Source organism: Schistocerca gregaria, chromosome 6 (assembly GCF_023897955.1).
Source record: "Schistocerca gregaria isolate iqSchGreg1 chromosome 6, iqSchGreg1.2, whole genome shotgun sequence".
In the NCBI taxonomy this organism is placed as follows: Eukaryota; Metazoa; Arthropoda; class Insecta; order Orthoptera; family Acrididae; genus Schistocerca; species Schistocerca gregaria.
Window position 1 is genome coordinate 336,590,430 of NC_064925.1, and position 19,294 is coordinate 336,609,723.

The 19,294-nt window shown below is 39.0% G+C and overlaps 1 protein-coding gene across 1 annotated transcript in view; it reads left to right on the forward strand.

The window, feature by feature from the left end:
* Positions 1–19,294, forward strand: part of LOC126278873 (dynein axonemal heavy chain 2) — a 914,655-nt gene that overhangs the window by 209,584 nt on the left and 685,777 nt on the right. The window contains 12 exon segments of the mRNA XM_049979148.1: positions 910–1,133; positions 1,344–1,477; positions 1,760–1,813; positions 1,932–2,084; positions 4,109–4,257; positions 5,424–5,571; positions 5,791–5,924; positions 9,125–9,255; positions 11,418–11,565; positions 11,697–11,756; positions 14,492–14,689; positions 19,069–19,277. Coding sequence (XP_049835105.1) covers positions 910–1,133; positions 1,344–1,477; positions 1,760–1,813; positions 1,932–2,084; positions 4,109–4,257; positions 5,424–5,571; positions 5,791–5,924; positions 9,125–9,255; positions 11,418–11,565; positions 11,697–11,756; positions 14,492–14,689; positions 19,069–19,277 — 1,742 coding nt within the window.

Sequence of the window (19,294 nt, forward strand, 5' to 3'; positions counted from 1 at the left end):
ATTTCTCGTATTTTAAAAGTGTTGCTGACAGTTGATGCCCAATGGAGTGTGATGCAGAAAAGTTCAGGATGAGGAGAATCTGAAGAGCTAAGGTTTAGATGAGAGTTAAGAACTGCTGAGTTGCAAAGTGGCCTCAATTGCCTAAGACTGCAGTCATGTGTGTGTGAGTTGTGTTTGCGTGAATGTGTATGAGTGTGCCTGTCATCTACTTTTGACGAAGGCCTTACTGGCTGAAAGCTATATTTGTGACAGTCTTTCTATTGTGCCTATCTGCAACTCAGCATCTCTGCTTTATGGTGAGTAGCAACCTTCCTTTTCGTAATACTGTTACAGTCCATCCTGGATTTTCCATTTTTGATTTCTTGTAAAAAAGTAAGTTAAGGAATAATTATCACACTGCAATATTGTGTATGGCTATTTTGTTTTGGTATGCTATTGTCTTTTTCATTACTATAAATCAGTGTTTGAAAAGGCGTTAACAAATACCACTACCAATCACAAAATTTGTTGACTTTTTAAATTGTTTAATTAGCAACACATTTCAAGGTTAGAATTCATCATCAGGCTACTGCAACTGTATAAAAGTCTTTAACACAAGTGCATACAAATATAAAAGTTTCTTCGTGTAGACTCGGCGTGTGCTGTGATCATCCTGTGGAGAACAAGGAGGATAACCTACCAACAGACAATGTCTCTTTGTTGGTCTGCTGTTCATATGAATTTTTTTAAAATACTCACTCCTTTTGTTCTTGTGGGAGGATAGTCACAAGAAAATGAACAGCAGACCAGCATACAAAGAGATGCCTTTTATGAAGTTATGGATACAAAATAGAAACCAATGGAAAACCAAAGAATAAACAAAACTAGCAGTTATGCCAATAATGAATAACATGCATTTCAATATCTCAGACTCTGTACACTTCGCAACAGGATATTTTTCACTATCACTACAGCATTCCCATCCACCATTAATTGTAGCATCGGTTGAATTGCAAATGACAATGGCGCAACAACTTGCTTTGTTTCAATCATTGGTGCTTCACCGGCATCATTGCTTGACAGTGGTTGCGGTGCACCAGTGCTGGGATGTGGAGTTGGAAATAGGGCTAACATGTCCATTTTGGATTGTCCAGGTGCTTTGCCCAAACTGGTGGAGGTAGTGGAGTAAAGGAGCTTTAACCTATTGTCTGAAATTGTAGTTGGGAGTCCTCCACAATGTAACTTAAACTGCTTGTCACATAAGTCGAGCACGTTGTTGGGTCCATGATTAATTGGCTGTAAAGGTTTATAGGCGGCATCTTGCTGAATAGTAACCTGCTTGCATATTGACAACTTACCAAAAGCAAATGAATGGCAAGATTGCTATATTCAACTTGCTGCCAGATACAGTTTCCCTTATGCTTGACCATAGCTTAGTAACAAAGTTTGATGCTTCAGTAACATCACTTGTAGTGCTGCCGAAGAAGTCACAGGATATGTGAATTGGTACTCCATACATCAGCTTGGCTGCTGTGGTTCCTAAATTGTCCTTTATAGATGTGTGGATGCACAGTAGAACAATGATGAGCAGTTATGTCTAGTGCTGCTATCTGTGACAACGTAATGGTATTTTCACCTCACGATGTAGGCATTCCACAAGTCCATTTGCTGATGGGTGGTACACTGTGGTTCTAATCCTCTTTGTGCCCAGCAGTGCAGTGAGAGCCTTGAGCAGATATGAATCAAATTGTCTGCTCTGATATGTGCTGATACATTACAGGAACCCTGAAATGGGCGATCCACCCATGGAAAAAGATGGTAACTATTGTCTTTGGTGAGATATCTGCCATGGGGAAAACCACCAACTTCAGTAAGACAATAGTTAAACCCTTCAGATGGTGGTACAAGTTCTATTGTATACAGATGGATATGTTCAAATTGTTGATTAGAAGGCATAAATACGCCGAGCAGTGCATGGCCATGTTGAGTAATTTTATTGTGTTGGCAGGCGGTGCATTGGCAATCATAACTATTGCATTCTGCACCGAAACTTGGCCACATAAAATCTTGTTTGATCAGTTTGGTGGTGTTGTGGACCCCTGGATGTGAGAGTGTGACAGTTGATGTAGTGAAGTGATGGCTTGTTGGAAGAAAGAAGGCCATATTTTAGTGATGATACATCACAGTGTATCCACGTGTTTTCTGTTGGTAGCTGGATATGCCGCTTTTGTAGACCAGCAGCTTGTGCCAAAATCTCCTGTAACTCTGGATTTAGTTGTTGTGCTGCTGTGAGTGCTTCATAATCCATGAAGCGCATGATCTTTTGGAAGGAAGATCAAATGTAGGTTGGCATGCTCTTTTTGCTGTTGATGTGTATGATGTTGGTAGAGTGTCAACAGCTGCCAGCATTGATTCCTCCATTGTTCCAGTACTGCGCCCACTGCTGTCATGGAAGTATCGACCATGAAATGTGCTTGAGAAACTGGATGTTCCAACATGTGACATTTGCGATAATGGATTTCACTTTAGCAAAAGCTGCTAGCTTCATTTGTCCACACTACTTTGTCACCAGATTTATGTGGCCCTTGTACAAACTCGTTTAATAATATTGCTAAGAGCTAAGAGGACATGGTTTCAAGCAAAGGAGCGATAAAAAATCATAATTCCCAGGAACCATTGTAACTCACATTTTGTTACCGCTGTGGATGGTTGACTATTGCCTTGATACTCTCCTGTGAAAGCCATATTCTGTGGGTGTTAATTGTGTAGCCCAGGGACTGCATCTCTATTGCTCCAAAGACACACTTTGCCAGGTGAATGAGCAAGTCATGCATGTAAAGATGGTCAAAAAGTTGGCGTAAATATTCTAGATGTTCTGCCTCTGAAATGGACAGAGGTATCAGTCAGGTTTAGTCCGACTGTTAAGTAGACGATAATCACTGCAGGGTCACCACCCAATACTTTTCTTTGACACTTCATGAAGAGGCAAAGCCCAGCTGCTACCAGATAGTCAGCCGATTCCTTGTACCAGCATGAAAGTAAACAGTTGTTTCGCTGCTTTGAACCTATTGAGTTCCAGACATTGTCATTAATGAATGAATTGGCTTGCAAGGTGTTGTTCGTATGTGATGCACTCTATTAAATTGCACTTGTGCAAGCATGAGTGACTGTTGCGTAATTTCTGGAAACTGCCTAAAAAGTTAATATTTGGTGAATCTCTTGTTATCAGAAGACGACAGTGATGAAGATTTGCGAGCAGCCCAAAAAATGATAAAAAGTCTGCTCCTAGTATTAGGTGCATCACATGACCAACTATAAACTACCATTCACATCTGCTGTGGAGACAAAAGGTGAAGGCTAACATTACCTGTTTGTACATTTGTATGGTGGAGTTTCTGGCAGCAAAATGATGGTAGTCGTCACGACTATGGTGAGGCTGGCGGCTGGCCACGAAAATAGACTCATATTCTCTTGTGTCCACCAAGAATGGCTGTTTCATGTATTGTGCAGTCCCAGAAAGCTGATGGCTGTCATTTGGAGAGTCAATCACCATCATTACTGGCTTCCTGTTGCATTTCCCATTCAGCATGATGCATTCACTTCCTTGCAGCTGTACCAAACTGTCTGTGGTAGCAACATAATTTTGTAACTAATGGCTAACATTTGTAACTCCTTGTTGAGTAATGGCATTGGCTGGTGCTTGCTTGGAAACTGCAACTTGTGTAGTAAGTTTTGCTAACTGTGCTGGAAGTGACGCAAACATCGCCTGGTTGTAGGCCGACAGCCTCTACTCTAGCAGATGGATACATCTCAACAGTGCAATCAGCTGTCTGTGTAAGCACACCCAATTCTCCCATGCACACATTGAGTATCTTTTGTGCGACAACCAAATATTTCTCAGAATATCATCAGTGACTGCATTAGTTTTCAGTGTTGACAGATGACATAGCAACTGCAACGGTGAGTGATTGCCTAGTTCTTCTGTCCGCAGTGACTTCTCTAATCTCTTGGTTTATGACTGAAATGCACTTGATCAGTACACTTTTAAGTGCTGTATAATTCTCTGTAGCTGGTGTCGCATCTGGGATGGTCTTCATTTTAGTGGTCATCTTTTCATTAAGTGTTGCAGTGATGTAACAGTATTTGGTCTTGTCTGCTATAACATGTGCCAGAACAAAGTGGCTCTCCGCCTTGCAAACAAAGGGATTTTGTTGCCAGAATGGAGGTGGCTTCACTGCAGTGCAGCTGACTACCATTCTGTTGTTGCTGCTGCCCTTGGTAAAGTATCATATTCTATGCAAATCACAGAAGAAATAAGCGGTGCGACTGTTACACCTTTATGTTGCAGTGTGAGGGGTTTATGCACAAGCTGTAGCTGACAGAATTGCTTAAACTTGTCAGGTGGTGCAGTTGAGTCTTTATTGTGTTGTGTGGCATTGTTGTTTCTTACTAGTCTCATTGTGTCCAGTGCATGATCATATTGGAGTCACTAATAAATGTTGAGTCTTAGAACAAGATATTTATTTCCAGCATAAACAAGTGTAGCATACAGAAATGTGAGTAGGTGATATCTCTGATACAACATAGCAACAAAGAATAACTAAAGAATAAACAACACTTGCATACACACACTGTCACTGCATTCTCTTTTTCCACGAAATGGCCACAGTTCATGCCAAGACTACAAAAAAAAAAGTTTAATATCTGTGTGCACTTGTGTTTAATGTTTTTATACTGCCACTGCAGCCTGATCATGAAATATAACCTCGAACATGTTAATAATTAAATAATTTAAGTAGTCAACGAATTTTCTGATTGGTAGTGGTATTTGTAAAAACTTTTCATATTTTTTAAACAGTCATGGTTGATTAAAAGTGTGTGTGTCTTTAAATGTATGTAATTGTTGAAAAACTGCAGTTGTTTTAACATGGACTATATAGTAATATAGTGTGTGATTTTTCACATACACAAAAAAAGGCAAATGATCATTATGTTGTGATTATCATTAGGATTTGAGTGTGACACTTGCATAGACAAACATGAAGCTGCTGTACTTTTCTACAAATTTAACTTTAAGCATCTTATTAATTTTTGCAACATATACCAATTTATTAAAAAAATGCTTTGTCTTCTCCAGTCATTATTTGTGTAGAAAAATTGGAGGTATGATATAAGTGTCAATAATTGCCTAGAGAGAAGAGAGAGAGAGAGAGAGAGAGAGAGAGAGAGAGAGAGAGAGAGAGAGAGAGAGAATATCATTCTACACTATGCGGTTGGCAGTGAATCCATTTTTTTTTTCCTTTATTTCAGGACTTAATGCACTAAAATAGGTATTTGTCTCTGATTTTTATTTAATAATACAGTTGTTTTGAAAGTCATAGATTTAAATTTTACTCAATCATTTTCATTGCATTAATTATATTTGTCATAATTCTGCAATATAGAGGTTGAGACCAATATAAACCATCTCTATGAATACGTGAATCATTGGAATGTTTATAAATCAGTGTGGTCTCTTGACAAAGATTTGTTTATAAGTCATTATGAAAATGACAAACGCTCAGCAGAGGCATTTGACGCTGACATTAGCAGGTAAGAGAAATATAATTTGTGTGTGTGCTATTCTGCTTCATATCAAAAAGCATTTTTGCTTGGACCACTTGGATAGAGAAGAAATGTTCCTTTGTTATTTCCCATATCTCAGTTTGGATTATCAATTTTAATGAGACTAAGTTGGATTTAAAGTTCTTTGCTTTCTTTCACTTAGCTTTAAGATTTACACATTATTAATTTAGCACAATGAACACATAGTGTAGATCCAACAAACTGTGTTATCATTCTTGTGGATTACTGTTGCCAGCACAAACAGGACTTATCAGGAGCTTGTGCCATAACAAAAATTGTATCTTTTGTATTTTATATGATACCTGAAAGCCTCAAATGGAGTGAAAGTTGCAATAGCAGTGAAGTTAACTGCTCATTGTCTAGTTAATGTGTTAACCAGTTGATAGTCACATAAACAAGATTTGAATAATTTGTAGGCTTTTTGACAATGTCCTTTGCCACAGCTAACTAACAAAAACAGACACTTATATCACATTGTCCAAACCAGCTAAATTGGTCTGACACTGCTACCAGTTGAGCTGCAGCGCAGGGATAATGTACCTTGCAAAAGGACAATATGAGCTTGTATGTGTGTGTGTGTGTGTGTGTGTGTGTGTGTGTGTGTGTGTGTAACCTCCCAGGAGGTTTGTTGTGTGAAAGCTTAGCAAGGATTTCAGTCTTGTTCTAACCAGTGAGAGGGCACCTTTATTCCTTCCATTATTTCTGTTGTGTTTTATAATGGAATGGAAGTATCTTTCCTTATTTGTGGTGTGGGTGGAGGTTATACTTAACAGCCGAATTAAGTTAATAATTGGCTCCTTCTACCGACCCCCAGACTCCGATGATACAGTTGCGGAACAGTTAAGAGAAAGTTTGAGTCTCGTAACAAATAAGTACCCCACTCATACGGTTATAGTTGGTGGGGACTTCAACCTACCCTCGGTATGTTGGCAAAAATACTTGTTCAAAACCGGTGGTAGGCAGAAAACATCTTCCGAGATTGTCCTAAATGCATTCTCCGAAAATTATTTCGAGCAGTTAGTCCACGAACCCATGCGAATTGTAAATGGTTGCAAAAACACACTTGACCTCTTGGCCACAAACAATCCAGAGCTGATAGAGAGCATCATGACTGATACAGGGATTAGTGATCGCAAGGTCATTGTAGCTAGGCTCAATACCATTTCTTCCAAACCCATCAGAAACAAACACAAAATAATTTTATTTAAAAAAAGCGGATAAAGTGCCACTAGAAGCCTTCCTAAAAGACAATTTCCATTCCTTCCGAACTGACTGTGCGAATGTAGACGAGATGTGGCTCAAATTCAAAGATATAGTAGCAACAGCAATTGAGATATTCATACCTCATAAATTGGTAAGAGATGGAACGGATCCCCCGTGGTACACAAAAAAGGTCCGAACGCTGTTGCAGAGGCAATGGAAAAAGCATGCGAAGTTCAGAAGAACGCGAAATCCCGAAGATGGGCTAAAATTTACAGACGCGCGAAATTTGGCACGTACTTCGATGCGAGATGCCTTTAATAGGTTCCACAACGAAACATTGTCTCGAAATTTGGTAGAAAATCCGAAGAAATTCTGGTCGTATGTAAAGTACACAAGCGGCAAGACGCAGTCAATACCTTCGCTGCGCAGTGCCGATGGTACTGTTATCGACGACTGTGCCGCTAAAGCGGAGTTATTGAACGCAGTTTTCCGAAATTCCTTCACCAGGGAAGACGAATGAAATATTCCAGAATTTGAAACATGAACATCTGCTAGCATGAGTTTCTTAGAAGTAGATACCTTAGGGGTTGCGAAGCAACTCAAATCGCTTGATACGGGCAAGTCTTCAGGTCCAGATTGTATACCGATTAGGTTCCTTTCAGATTACGCTGATACTATAGCTCCCTACTTAGCACTCATATACAACCGCTCGCTCACCGATAGATCTGTACCTACAGATTGGAAAATTGTGCAGGTCGCACCAGTGTTCAAGAAGGTTAGTAGGAGTAATCCATTTAACTACAGACCTATATCATTGACGTCGGTTTGCAGTAGGGTTTTGGAGCATATACTGTATTCAAACATTATGAACCACCTCGAAGGAAACGATCTATTGACACGTAATCAGCATGGCTTCAGAAAACATCGCTCTTGTGCAACGCAGCTAGCTCTTTATTCGCACGAAGTAATGGCCACTATCGACAGGGGATCTCAAGTTGATTCCGTATTTCTAGATTTCCGGAAAGCTTTTGACACCGTTCCTCACAAGCGACTTCTAATCAAGCTGCGGAGCTATGGGGTATCGTCTCAGTTGTGCGACTGGATTCGTGATTTCCTGTCAGGAAGGTCGCAGTTCGTAGTAATAGACGGCAAATCATCGAGTAAAACTGAAGTGATATCAGGTGTTCCCCAGGGAATCGTCCTGGGACCTCTACTGTTCCTGATCTATATGAATGACCTGGGTGACAATCTGAGCAGTTCTCTTAGACTGTTCGCAGATGATGCTGTAATTTACCGTCTAGTAAGGTCATCCGAAGACCAGTATCAGCTGCAAAGCGATTTAGAAAAGATTGCTGTATGGTGTGTCAGGTGGCAGTTGACGCTAAATAACGAAAAGTGTGAGATGATCCACATGAGTTCCAAAAGAAATCCGTTGGAATTCGATTACTCGATAAATAGACAATTCTCAAGGCTGTCAATTCAGCTAAGTACCTGGGTGTTAAAATTATGAACAACTTCAGTTGGAAGGACCACATAGATAATATTGTCGGGAAGGCGAGCCAAAGGTTGCGTTTCATTGGCAGGATACTTAGAAGATGCAACAAGTCCACTAAAGAGACAGCTTACACTACACTCGTTCGTCCTCTGTTAGAATATTGCTGCGCGGTGTGGGATCCTTACCAGGTGGGATTGACGGAGGACATCGAAAGGGTGCAAAAAAGGGCAGCTCGTTTTGTATTATAGCGTTATAGGGGAGAGAGTGTGGCAGATATGATACACGAGTTGGGATGGAAGTCATTACAGCATAGACGTTTTTCGTCGCGGCGAGACCTTTTTACGAAATTTCAATCTCCAACTTTCTCTTCCGAATGCGAAAATATTTTGTTGAGCCCAACCTACATAGGTAGGAATGATCATCAAAATAAAATAAGAGAAATCAGAGCTCGAACAGAAAGGTTTAGGTGTTCGTTTTTCCCGCTCGCTGTTCGGGAGTGGAATAGTAGAGAGATAGTATGATTGTGGTTCGATGAACCCTCTGCCAGGCACTTGAGTGTGAATTGCAGAGTGGTCATGTAGATGTAGATCTTCCTGGAAATTTGAGGCTATTCATAAATACCCTACAGAAGTACAGAAAAATGAGACATATCACTGGATAGAGAAGCTCTGCAAGTTTCAATTCGTAATGCATGCTGAGCATACTGAGTACACCGTTAGGGGGCAGGCGTGTGAAGACATGGCATATAATGGGGTGATGTATCCAATTTGCGTCCTTCAATTCGCTAAATGTTAGTTGCAATGGTTCAGTGACTATTTCAAGCCAAATATCAAGTAAAAATACCAGCAGATGAAACAATTCATGGGTGGTATTACACATTTTGTGAGACTGGCTGCCTATGTGCTGCAAAGAAACCAGGCTGGCCAGAACTGTTGGCCAAGAAGGTTGAAAGGGTTTGGATGGCGAGGTATTGGTTCTTGATAGAATCGTGATTAATAAATGTCCTTCTTATAGGGCCCTCACATGCTCATTATTTATTTCACAATAATATCATGTCATTTTGCAAATGTGCAAGGCTAAGAATGGAACAACATTATTGCCCATTGACAATATTATTGCACAATATTTATGCTTGGAACAGTAACTTTGTAGTGAACATGTCAATGCTTGATGAAGTAGACTTCACATTTCTGGTAATAGCAGTTGATATAAGTTGCAAAAAGAAGAGCAATAGGAAGTGGAAATGGGCAGAAAAGGGTTCAGAAGGTCTTCTACACCTGCCCATATTAACATACTAAGAGAGCTTGCAGCAGAGCCAGATAACTATCACAATTTTTTAGGAATGAATGAGGAATCTATCAGAAAATTAGAGAACTTCATTTCACTTTATGTACACAGAAAAAATGCTGTTTATATACTGATCGGATTTCACTTCCCGTAATCCTGGAAGCCGTCTAAAATGAGGAATAGTGGCACATTATTGTAAAGGACTGGTAGTGGTGTTACATATTTTTGCAGTAAATAATTCAGGCTACCGAAACAAACAAATAAGCAGTTGCAATGTTATTTCCCTGCACTTAAACACATTTGTCAAATTTTTGTACAACTAATCACCAAATAAGTATTAAATACATAATCAAACCACTCCCCTGACTGCACTCCAACAGACGATTCTTTTCATCTATTTTTCCTGATATATTCATATTTCTATGATGTTATTGTTAAAGTTGTTTGATTGTCTGCAATTAACAAAATCTAAGCAGGAATTGTCATGCACAATATCACCCTTATGTGGTAGCACATATTAGAAAAATATATTGAATGAGCTTCAATATTTTAAAGTTCTGCAGTCTCCTTCATTATATTGCACAAATCATCAGTACTATTCTCAGGCAGCTAAAATCATTCACAATAATCAGCATTGCACAATAAATTTTGCACATGTGAGGGCCTTTTTATGTTAATCTTTGAAATAATTTTCATGCCATTCAACCAATGAGTATTATTACATGATTAAATAACGATAGGTGTTATGCAGAAATTCTGTACCATTATGTATGCCACCCCATATAAATGAGTAAGTGTGTTTCTTTCTTCTAATAAGTCACCAAAAATAATCAAGCTTTGAAAATGTAATTGGATGGATAAAAAAATCCACTCACTAAGCTGTGGCAAGAGAAAAAAAGATGTAAAAATTATGGAAACATGCAAGCATTTGAAGTCATTGGATCCTTTTGTCAGATTTTGGAACTGAAGAAAGAGGCATGAAGGAAAAGGACTGGAGAGGATTAGGAAATAGAAAGAGTTCTGGAAAAATCCCCCCTCAGGGGAGATGTACTAGATGGCTCAGGGGAGACTTGCCAGATGGGATAAGAAGGAATGTCTTTCTGCTCATCCTGTCCAGTAAGTCTGCCCTGACCTGAAATTCTGGGTGACCTTTCCAAACTCTCTACCTTTTCTAAACCTCACCAGTCTTTTTCCTCCACCACTCTTCCTTCTCCTTCATCCTTTTCTACCAGAAAAAGGAGCCACTGGCTCCAAAAAGTTTGCAAATTGAAATTCCTTTATATGTGTGTTCTCCTGCCACCACTTGGTGAGTAGATTTTTATATGTCCAATTACATTATATGAACTGACCAATTAGTCACAATACCCTCTTAAATCCATTAAGTATGGTAAACTTAGTGCAAGCTTGACTATTTATAGTACATTTCACCCAATCACCTTAAATTTCCTTTATCAAACCCTGTTCCACACTAGTGTTACCACCCTGTAGAAAACCCATACCAGCTGTCGCCAAACACCAACGTCTGAGAAATCAAACCTACAAAATTTCATTAGAAAAATAAACCTAAATCTAGAAACTCATCATTGGACTATCACAATCATTAATTTTGATCAGTAGGCTTAATCTAGAAATTTGACAGGGATTGACACCACCAGTAAATCAGAGCTTGTCTCTCCTGCTGGGAGACTCACAGCATTGTCAACACTAGCATTACAATTTATGGTGGACACTCTTATCTGAGCAAAATTCGATCCCGAAAAATCGGCACTTCACTGCAGCAAGGGGAAAAAAAAAGAGAAAAAAATGTATATATTGGTTCCCCTTGCAGATAAAGTATACTGAGACCATGGTAATTGTTTTAAAATCTCCACAAGTACCCACTACTTCACACTACTTCAGCATACACAACTATAAGTGCTGCCCCCCAACAAGGACACAAAAAGTCATCAGGCCACAACAGATTTCTATTCATAAGAGTATTGTGGCTATGAGGGCTACAGCACGCTTTGATCATCCTTAACCTTTGTGACATCATATGCTGTAATTCACCCTAAACAAATGACATCACAGTGAAGCCATCATTATCAATGACATCATTTTGCTGCAGTTGCTAATATCAACAATGACATGATGGGATGTGTACTGCAAGAGTTTGATTATCATATTGGTGATTGCCACATCACAAATCGTGCCATATCGAATGGCTGTAATGTGTGTTACAAACTTGCAGAGTTGCTTTCTCCATTGATATGCTTCATTTTTGTTTATGTCTTGTGATTTTCATGCAGGTGTTTTCTGAAACCCTGGACATACTTATGAATAACCCTTTGTATTTAGCTACAATTTGAAATTAATATCTAGCATTCCCAGTAAAAGAGGCAACACTTCTTCAAATTGTTTTATAACCATGTGAAATATTTTGTTAAGCGCATTCTTATTCTATGACCCAACACTTATATTTTAGAAGTATTTATTTATTCTCAACAATATTATGGGAAAGATAGATTCCTATTCACCATAAAGATGACATGTTGAGTTGCACTCAGGCACAATGAAAAGACTGTTATACACTGAGCATTTAGCCAAAGGCATCTTCAAAAGGAAACACACAAGATACTCACATACACATTCACACAAGCAAGCACACATCATGCATACATGGCCACTCTGGCCAGAGCTAGCTGTCATGTGTGCATGAGCAGTAATGCGTGTGTGAGTTGTGCTTGCTTCTGTGAATGTTTGTGTTTCTGAAGAAGGCTTTGACTGAAAGCTCATTGTGTAACAGTCTTTTCGCTGTGCCTGTCTGCAATATGCATCATCTTTACAGTGAGTATTGTTGATATTCCAGCCTGGTCTTTTCATTGCTTTGTTTATTCCCACAATTTTTACAGTATTAACTTTTTTCTGGTGATTTAATTGGACCATCCATGAACTATCTTTGCTATCAACCATTAATTCAAAATGTCTTTCCACTCAACCTATCCAGTAAGTCTCCCCAGACCCACAATTATGGGAATACACAGTAATGTACCCCATTTGCAAAAATAGGGATAAGAGTAGAGTGTAGCTAGGTAAAAGACTAAAATGGAATTAATACGTAAGTAAATGAAACAAGGAGATAAGATGACATGTTTCATACTTGGAAAGAAATGTTATTGTATCATTCAGAAAGACAGTCAGCTGATTTATTTTAAATTCTTTCATTCTGTTGTCTTACAGAATTATCTTTTAGGAGAATGTACTTAAAGTAAATAAAGCATTGACTCATTAAAAGTGAGAAATAATAATTAGGAGTGAAGTGAATAATAGCACATGTTACTGACACCACTACAAAGATCTTGGAATTTTTACACTCACTTACTAATACATTATCCCCTTAACTTATTTGTTGCTCGTGATTGAAATCAGTTTCACTTGAATTTGCCTTTGTACAACTGTTATATAACATGCCTTGCTGGCTACTTCAAGAGTTGATGTTGCTCAAAAATGCGTTTAAGATGACAAAGATGACATTATCAACAGCTCACCGAGTTTGAACGAGATCATGTAATAGGGCTGTGAGAAGCTGGATGTTCTTTCCGCAGTATTGCAGAAAGACTTGGCAGCAATGTAACCACTGTATACAATTGCTGACAGTGGTGTTTATGGGAAGATCACGGTCATAAGAAGACTGGGCTCCGAACAGCCACATGGCACTACAGACAGAGAGGATTATCGTGTTCAGCATATGACTGTGATGCACTGCAGTTCGTCTGTGACACTGTGCGTACTGCATTTCGAGCAGCGGTTGACACCACAGTCACACAATGAGCTGTTACAAATTGGTTATATCAGGGACAGCTCTGAGCCAGATGCCCTGAAGTGTGCATTCCGCTGAATCCAAACCTCCACTGGTTGTGACTCAGTAGTGTTAAGTGAGACCTCATTGGAGGGCAGAGTGGGGGTTTGTTGTGTTTCCAGATAAGAACCAGTTCTGCCTCAGTGCCAGTGATGGCCAAGTGTTGGTTACAAGGAGGACAGTTGAGTACCTGCAGCCAATCTGTCCACCACCTAGACACACTGGACCTTCACCTCGGATTATGATCTGAGGTATGATTTTGTATGATGGCAGGAGCATTGTCTTGGTTACACCAAGCACCCTGATTGCAAATTTGTATGTCAGGCTGTTATGCTGCCATTCATGACCAGCATACAGGGCTTATTTTCAAACAGGGCAATGCTCTCCCACATACCACAGTCTAAACCAACAAGCTTTACACACTGTTGACACGTTGCCTTGGCCTGCTCGGAGCACCATATCTGTTCCCAGTTGACCATGTATGGAACATCATTTGATGACATCTCCACCATTATCAACAACTAACATTAACCATCCCCATATTGACTGACCAAGTACAACAATCAGGGAACACTGTCCCCTAAATTGACATCAGTGCCTGTATGACAAAATGATGCAGGCATGTTTGTATACTTGCCTTTGACCATGTTTGTATACTTGCATTCGACATTCTTACAGTTACACTGGTTATTAATGTACTAGCATTTCACATTTGCAATGGCTTTTCTCACACTTACAGTAACCTGTGATCTCCACTAACCACTTAAAATGATACCTAGACAAATGTATTCCCAAAATTTCATTATTCTACATTACTGTTAGTGTTTGTTTTTTTACCCCTTGAGCACACATACCTTGAATTATTCCACATACCTGAAGGTACTCCTTCGTGTAAAAATATGCTGAACATGATGAGTGAATAATGAAACCTTTTCTTTAATTATTTCTTTACTTACAATTTTAAGAGACATTGTGTGACTAAATGGTTTCCATTAGAAGCAGGAGTAACAGAGTGAAACATTGAATTTACAACACTATTAACTTTGACTCTATATCTTGCTTAGAAGAAAGATTCTCAAGACAAAAAGTAAAAGAAAAATTGAATAGTTGCTGCGAAGAGAAAACAGATACTGGATCAGAAGCAGTGAAAAATGGCAAAGACTCAACTCAGTTCATTGGTACTTTTGTAGGATGTTGTGAAAACAAAGAATGCCACACTCTGGTTACAAGAATTTTCACTTCCAGTTCCTGGAAAGAGATATGTCAGACAATCCTAGGAATTGTTGGTCATACATAAAGTCAATGAATGGATCCAAAATTTCCATTCAGCCCCTTGTGGCTATGTCGGCTTTTGAAATTAAAGACAACTGCCATAAATCAGATATTTTTGATTCCAAATTTAAAATTTTATTTTCACATGAGGATAAAAATGTGGCAATGTTTGACTACCTCACAGATTCACTAATAAGATGTTGAAATGAGCACCCCAATGTTTAAAAAACAATTAAAGACTATTTAAAGTTAACAATGTACTGGGCCTTGATGAGACTCCAGTCACACTTTACACTGACTACGTTATGAAATTTGCACTGCTTCCATTGCTCATATTTATCAAGAATATCTTGCAAAACAAATGGTTCCACAAAACTGGAAAAGAGAACAGGGTAAAAGGTCAGATGCACCAAAGTACAGGCCAATATCATTGATGTGTGTCTGTTGCAGGCTCCAAGATCAAATCCTGAGCTCAAACATTGACATTTCTGGAGGAAAATGAAATTTCTCTCAAAGAAAAACACCTGTCTTTATTCACACAAAGTATCACACAAAAATTACAATACAGGGAACCAGGTAGATTCTGTCTGTCCAGATTTTTGAGAGGCATCCCACTCTTTATCACATTGTCAACTACTAAACTTTGCATATACATGTTTGACTAAATGAATATTGGATTAGTAAATCTCTGTACAATTTAATGGATGGTGAATTTTCAACAGAAATGACAGCAGCATTTGTGTGCTCCAAGAAGGCATAACAAGATCTCCAATGTCCTCAATATTTAAATGGTTCATCATAAAGTGCAGAAAGATTTGAACAAAGTTTCCACTTAGTGTAATAAATACACTTCTCTGTAAATATGGATAAGTGCAAGATAATGCTTACAATAAAGAAAAGGAAAATTAGTGGAGGACATCTTGAGCATATTAAATCATATAAGGCATTCATATACATCTACATAATACTCCACAAGCCACTGTACACTATGGTGGAGGGTACCCTTTATCACAACTAGTCACTTACTTTCCTGTTCCATTCACAGATAGAGTAGGGAAAAATGACTATATGTCTGTATGAGGCTTAATTTCTTGTGTCTTGTCTTTGTGGTTGCTACGTGAAGTATATGTTGGTGGCAGTAGGATCATTCTGCAGTCAGCTTTGTGTGCCAGTTCTGTAAAATTTCTCAGTAGTGTTCTTCGAAATGAATGTCTTCTTTCCTCCAGGAATTCTCAATTGAGCTCCCGAAAGGTATCCGTAACACTTGCATGCTGATCAAACCTACTGGTAACAAATCTAACAGCTTGCCTTTGAATTGCTTCAATATTATCTTTCAATCTGCCCTGGTGTGGACCCCAAACACTTGTGCAGTACTCAAGAATAGGTCACACTAGCACCCTACGAGGAGTCTCCTTTACAGTTGAACCACACTTTCCTAAATTCTCCCAATGACCATTCACCTTCCCTACCACAATCCTCACATGCTCATTCCATTCCATTTCACGTAGCATCACAACATTATACCCAGATTTTTAAACGATGTGATTATGTCAAGCAGGACACTGAACATTATGGGTTTGTTTTTCCTATTGATCCACATTAACTTACATTTTTATACATTAAGAGCCAGCTGTGATTTATCAGGCCAACTAGGAATTTTGTCTAGGTCATCTTGTATAACCTACAGTCACTTGTCTTTGACACCTTTCTGTACACCACAGCATCATCAGTGAACAACTGCAGATTGCTGGCCACCCTGTCTGCCAGATCATTTATGTATGTAGGAAATAGCAGTGGTCCTATCACACTTCCCCGGGGCACTCCTGATGTTACCCCTGCCTCCAATGAACACTCACTACTGAGGACAACATACTGAATCCTATTACTTAAGAAGTCTCCGAGCCAGTCACATATCTGGGAGCCTAATCCGAATGCTTATACCTATGTTAACAGTGTGCAGTGGGGTACCATGTCTAATGCTTTTTGGGAATCTGGAAATATGGAAACTGCCTGTTGCCGTTCATCCATAATTTGCAGTATATCGCGTGAGAAAAGAGCGAGCTGGGTTTTGCATGAGAGGTGCTTTCTAAAGCTGTGCTGATACATGGACATGAGCTTTTCGTTCTCTAGGACATAATTCTGCAGCAAACCAATGTAGAGGATATTAATCTGTAATTTTGCAGGTCTGTTTTTTTTACCCTTCTTATATACAGGAGTCACCTGCACTTCTTGCTTGGTACTGTGCACTGGTCGAGAGACTCACTATAAATCCAAACTAAGTAAGGGGCCAGTGATGTAGAGAACTCTTTGTAAAACCAAACTGGGATTCCATCCGGACCTGGTGACTTATTTGTTTTCAACTCTTTCAGTTCTATCTCTACGACAGGGAGGCTTATTACTGTGTCATCCATACGGGTCTCTGTGCAATGGTTGAACAACAGTGTGTTTTTTTACGATTCTCCTGGATGAACAGTTTCTTAAATATGGGGTTTAAAACTTTGGATTTCCTTTTGCTATCTTCTACTGCCAAACCATGCCAATCAATGAGTGACTGCTAGGGATGCCTTAGACCCATTTAGAGATTTTACTTAGGACGAGAATTTTTTCAGGTTCTCTGCCAAATCTTTAGCCAAGGTATGACGGTGGTACCTGTTGTATGTTTCACACATAGATCTTCTCATAGACATCTTTGCCTGTTATCATTTGTTCGTCCTCCTTTGAAATGAGAGTGCAACAGCCTTTGCTTCATCAGCATTTTCTAAATTTCATTATTAAACCATGGTGGGTCTTTTCCATCCTTGATCCACTGACTATGCACATACATGTCAACAGTACAATGTACAATCTGTTTAAAATTCGCCCATAATTCGTCTGAGGTCAACATTCTGGAATTAAGTGATTGCTGTTCATTGTCTAAGTGAGATGCTAACAACTGCTTCTCTGACCTTTGTAGCAGAGACACTCTCCTAGCCCTCTTGACTGATTTATTAACTTTGGTAACCATTGTCACTATGATGACATCATGATCACTTATCCCTATTTCTTTACTGATGCCACTTACAAGGTCCGACCTGTTTGTAGCTACAAGGTCCAAGATACTTCCATTGCATCTGGGCTGCCGAACTAGCTGCTCAAGACAATTTTTGGAAAACATGTTCAAAAGTACTTCACAAGACTGTCTGTCTGTACCCCTGCAATGAAGCCATATATGTCCCAGTCTCTACTTAGTAGGTTTAAGTCACCACTAACTAGTTTTACATGATCTGGGTATTTATGCACAACTGACAATAGACTTTCTTTGAATGGCTCTAGAACGGTCACAGCAGGGTCGGGTGTTCGGTAAAAATATCCAACAATTAAGTTGGTTTCACGTAGAGCTGTTACATGTGACCAGATAACTTCACTATCACACTCACTTTCAAACTCAGTAGAGACAATATTTTTGTCGAATGCAGTGAACACGCCTCAGTCCCAAAAAAATTGGACATTGAGAACTTTCCTGGAGAGAAGTAAATTTGGGACCTTTGTTATGAATATTTCAATAATTTAATGATAAAATTTTTACAATTGGACTGTCTTTACAATGAAAGTGTTCTGATTTCCCTATATATGTGTCTTGACTGGCCAGTGTTCATGAGAGTACCTTCATTCAGGGGTAGTGAGAAGTGATGTGAATGGGATGATCATGTAAGATCAGTTTTAGGGAAAGTAAATGGAAGACATAGATTTCTAGGAAGAGTTCTGGGAAAGTGCAGTGCAGCTGTGAAGGAAATTGCATAAAAAAGAACATACAATATTCTCTGTTCTTTCAGACCCTGCTTAGCATTGAAACCCCGTTTATTCTTACTTTGGTACATTGTTGACACATTGCAGAACTTTCATGGACGCTTTATCTGTGGATCCAGAGCAGTTTGAATCTCAGGATGCACAATCCTCAACCTATTTGATTGTGTTTAGTTTGAAGCAGGTTATACTGTGCTTGATTTTAGTGTTGTATTGTGATATTCTGGTCTTCATATTTTTTCCTCATTTTGTGGCCAGCCTATTTATGCTAATAATTGTTTAAAAGTACAAAATGTTGAAGATTTTTATGCCTATAACTTCTTGTTTTTGTATGAATGGCAAACCATGGAAAAAAAAGTTGAAAGATAAGAAGATAATGGTGTTTCTCCTGGAGGATTTTCATCTGATTTTGATACACCAAATGAGAAACTGATGAGTGTGTGTGTGCGTGTGTGTGTGTGTGGGGGGGGGGGGGAGGGGGGGAGTAATATTCTTGAAGAATTGAAGGAATTTACAGGCCAAACAAACAAAAAATGACACCATCCCTATACCAGTTATCAATAGATTAGTTCCACTTATTCTCCAGACTCTGAAGAAATTCAGCTTCAAGATAGCAGTGATAAGGAGAGGAATCTTCCATTTCTTTTTGAAAGAAAGAATGTATTTTCATTTTCAAATGAAATTAAAACCCAAAATCTTGGAGCTTATGACCAGATTGTATTGCTAGCCACGGAAAATGCTAAAAGTGTGGCATTTTCGATATGGAGTCAAGACCTCATTCAATGTCTTCCCAGTGTAAGGTGTTTTTATGT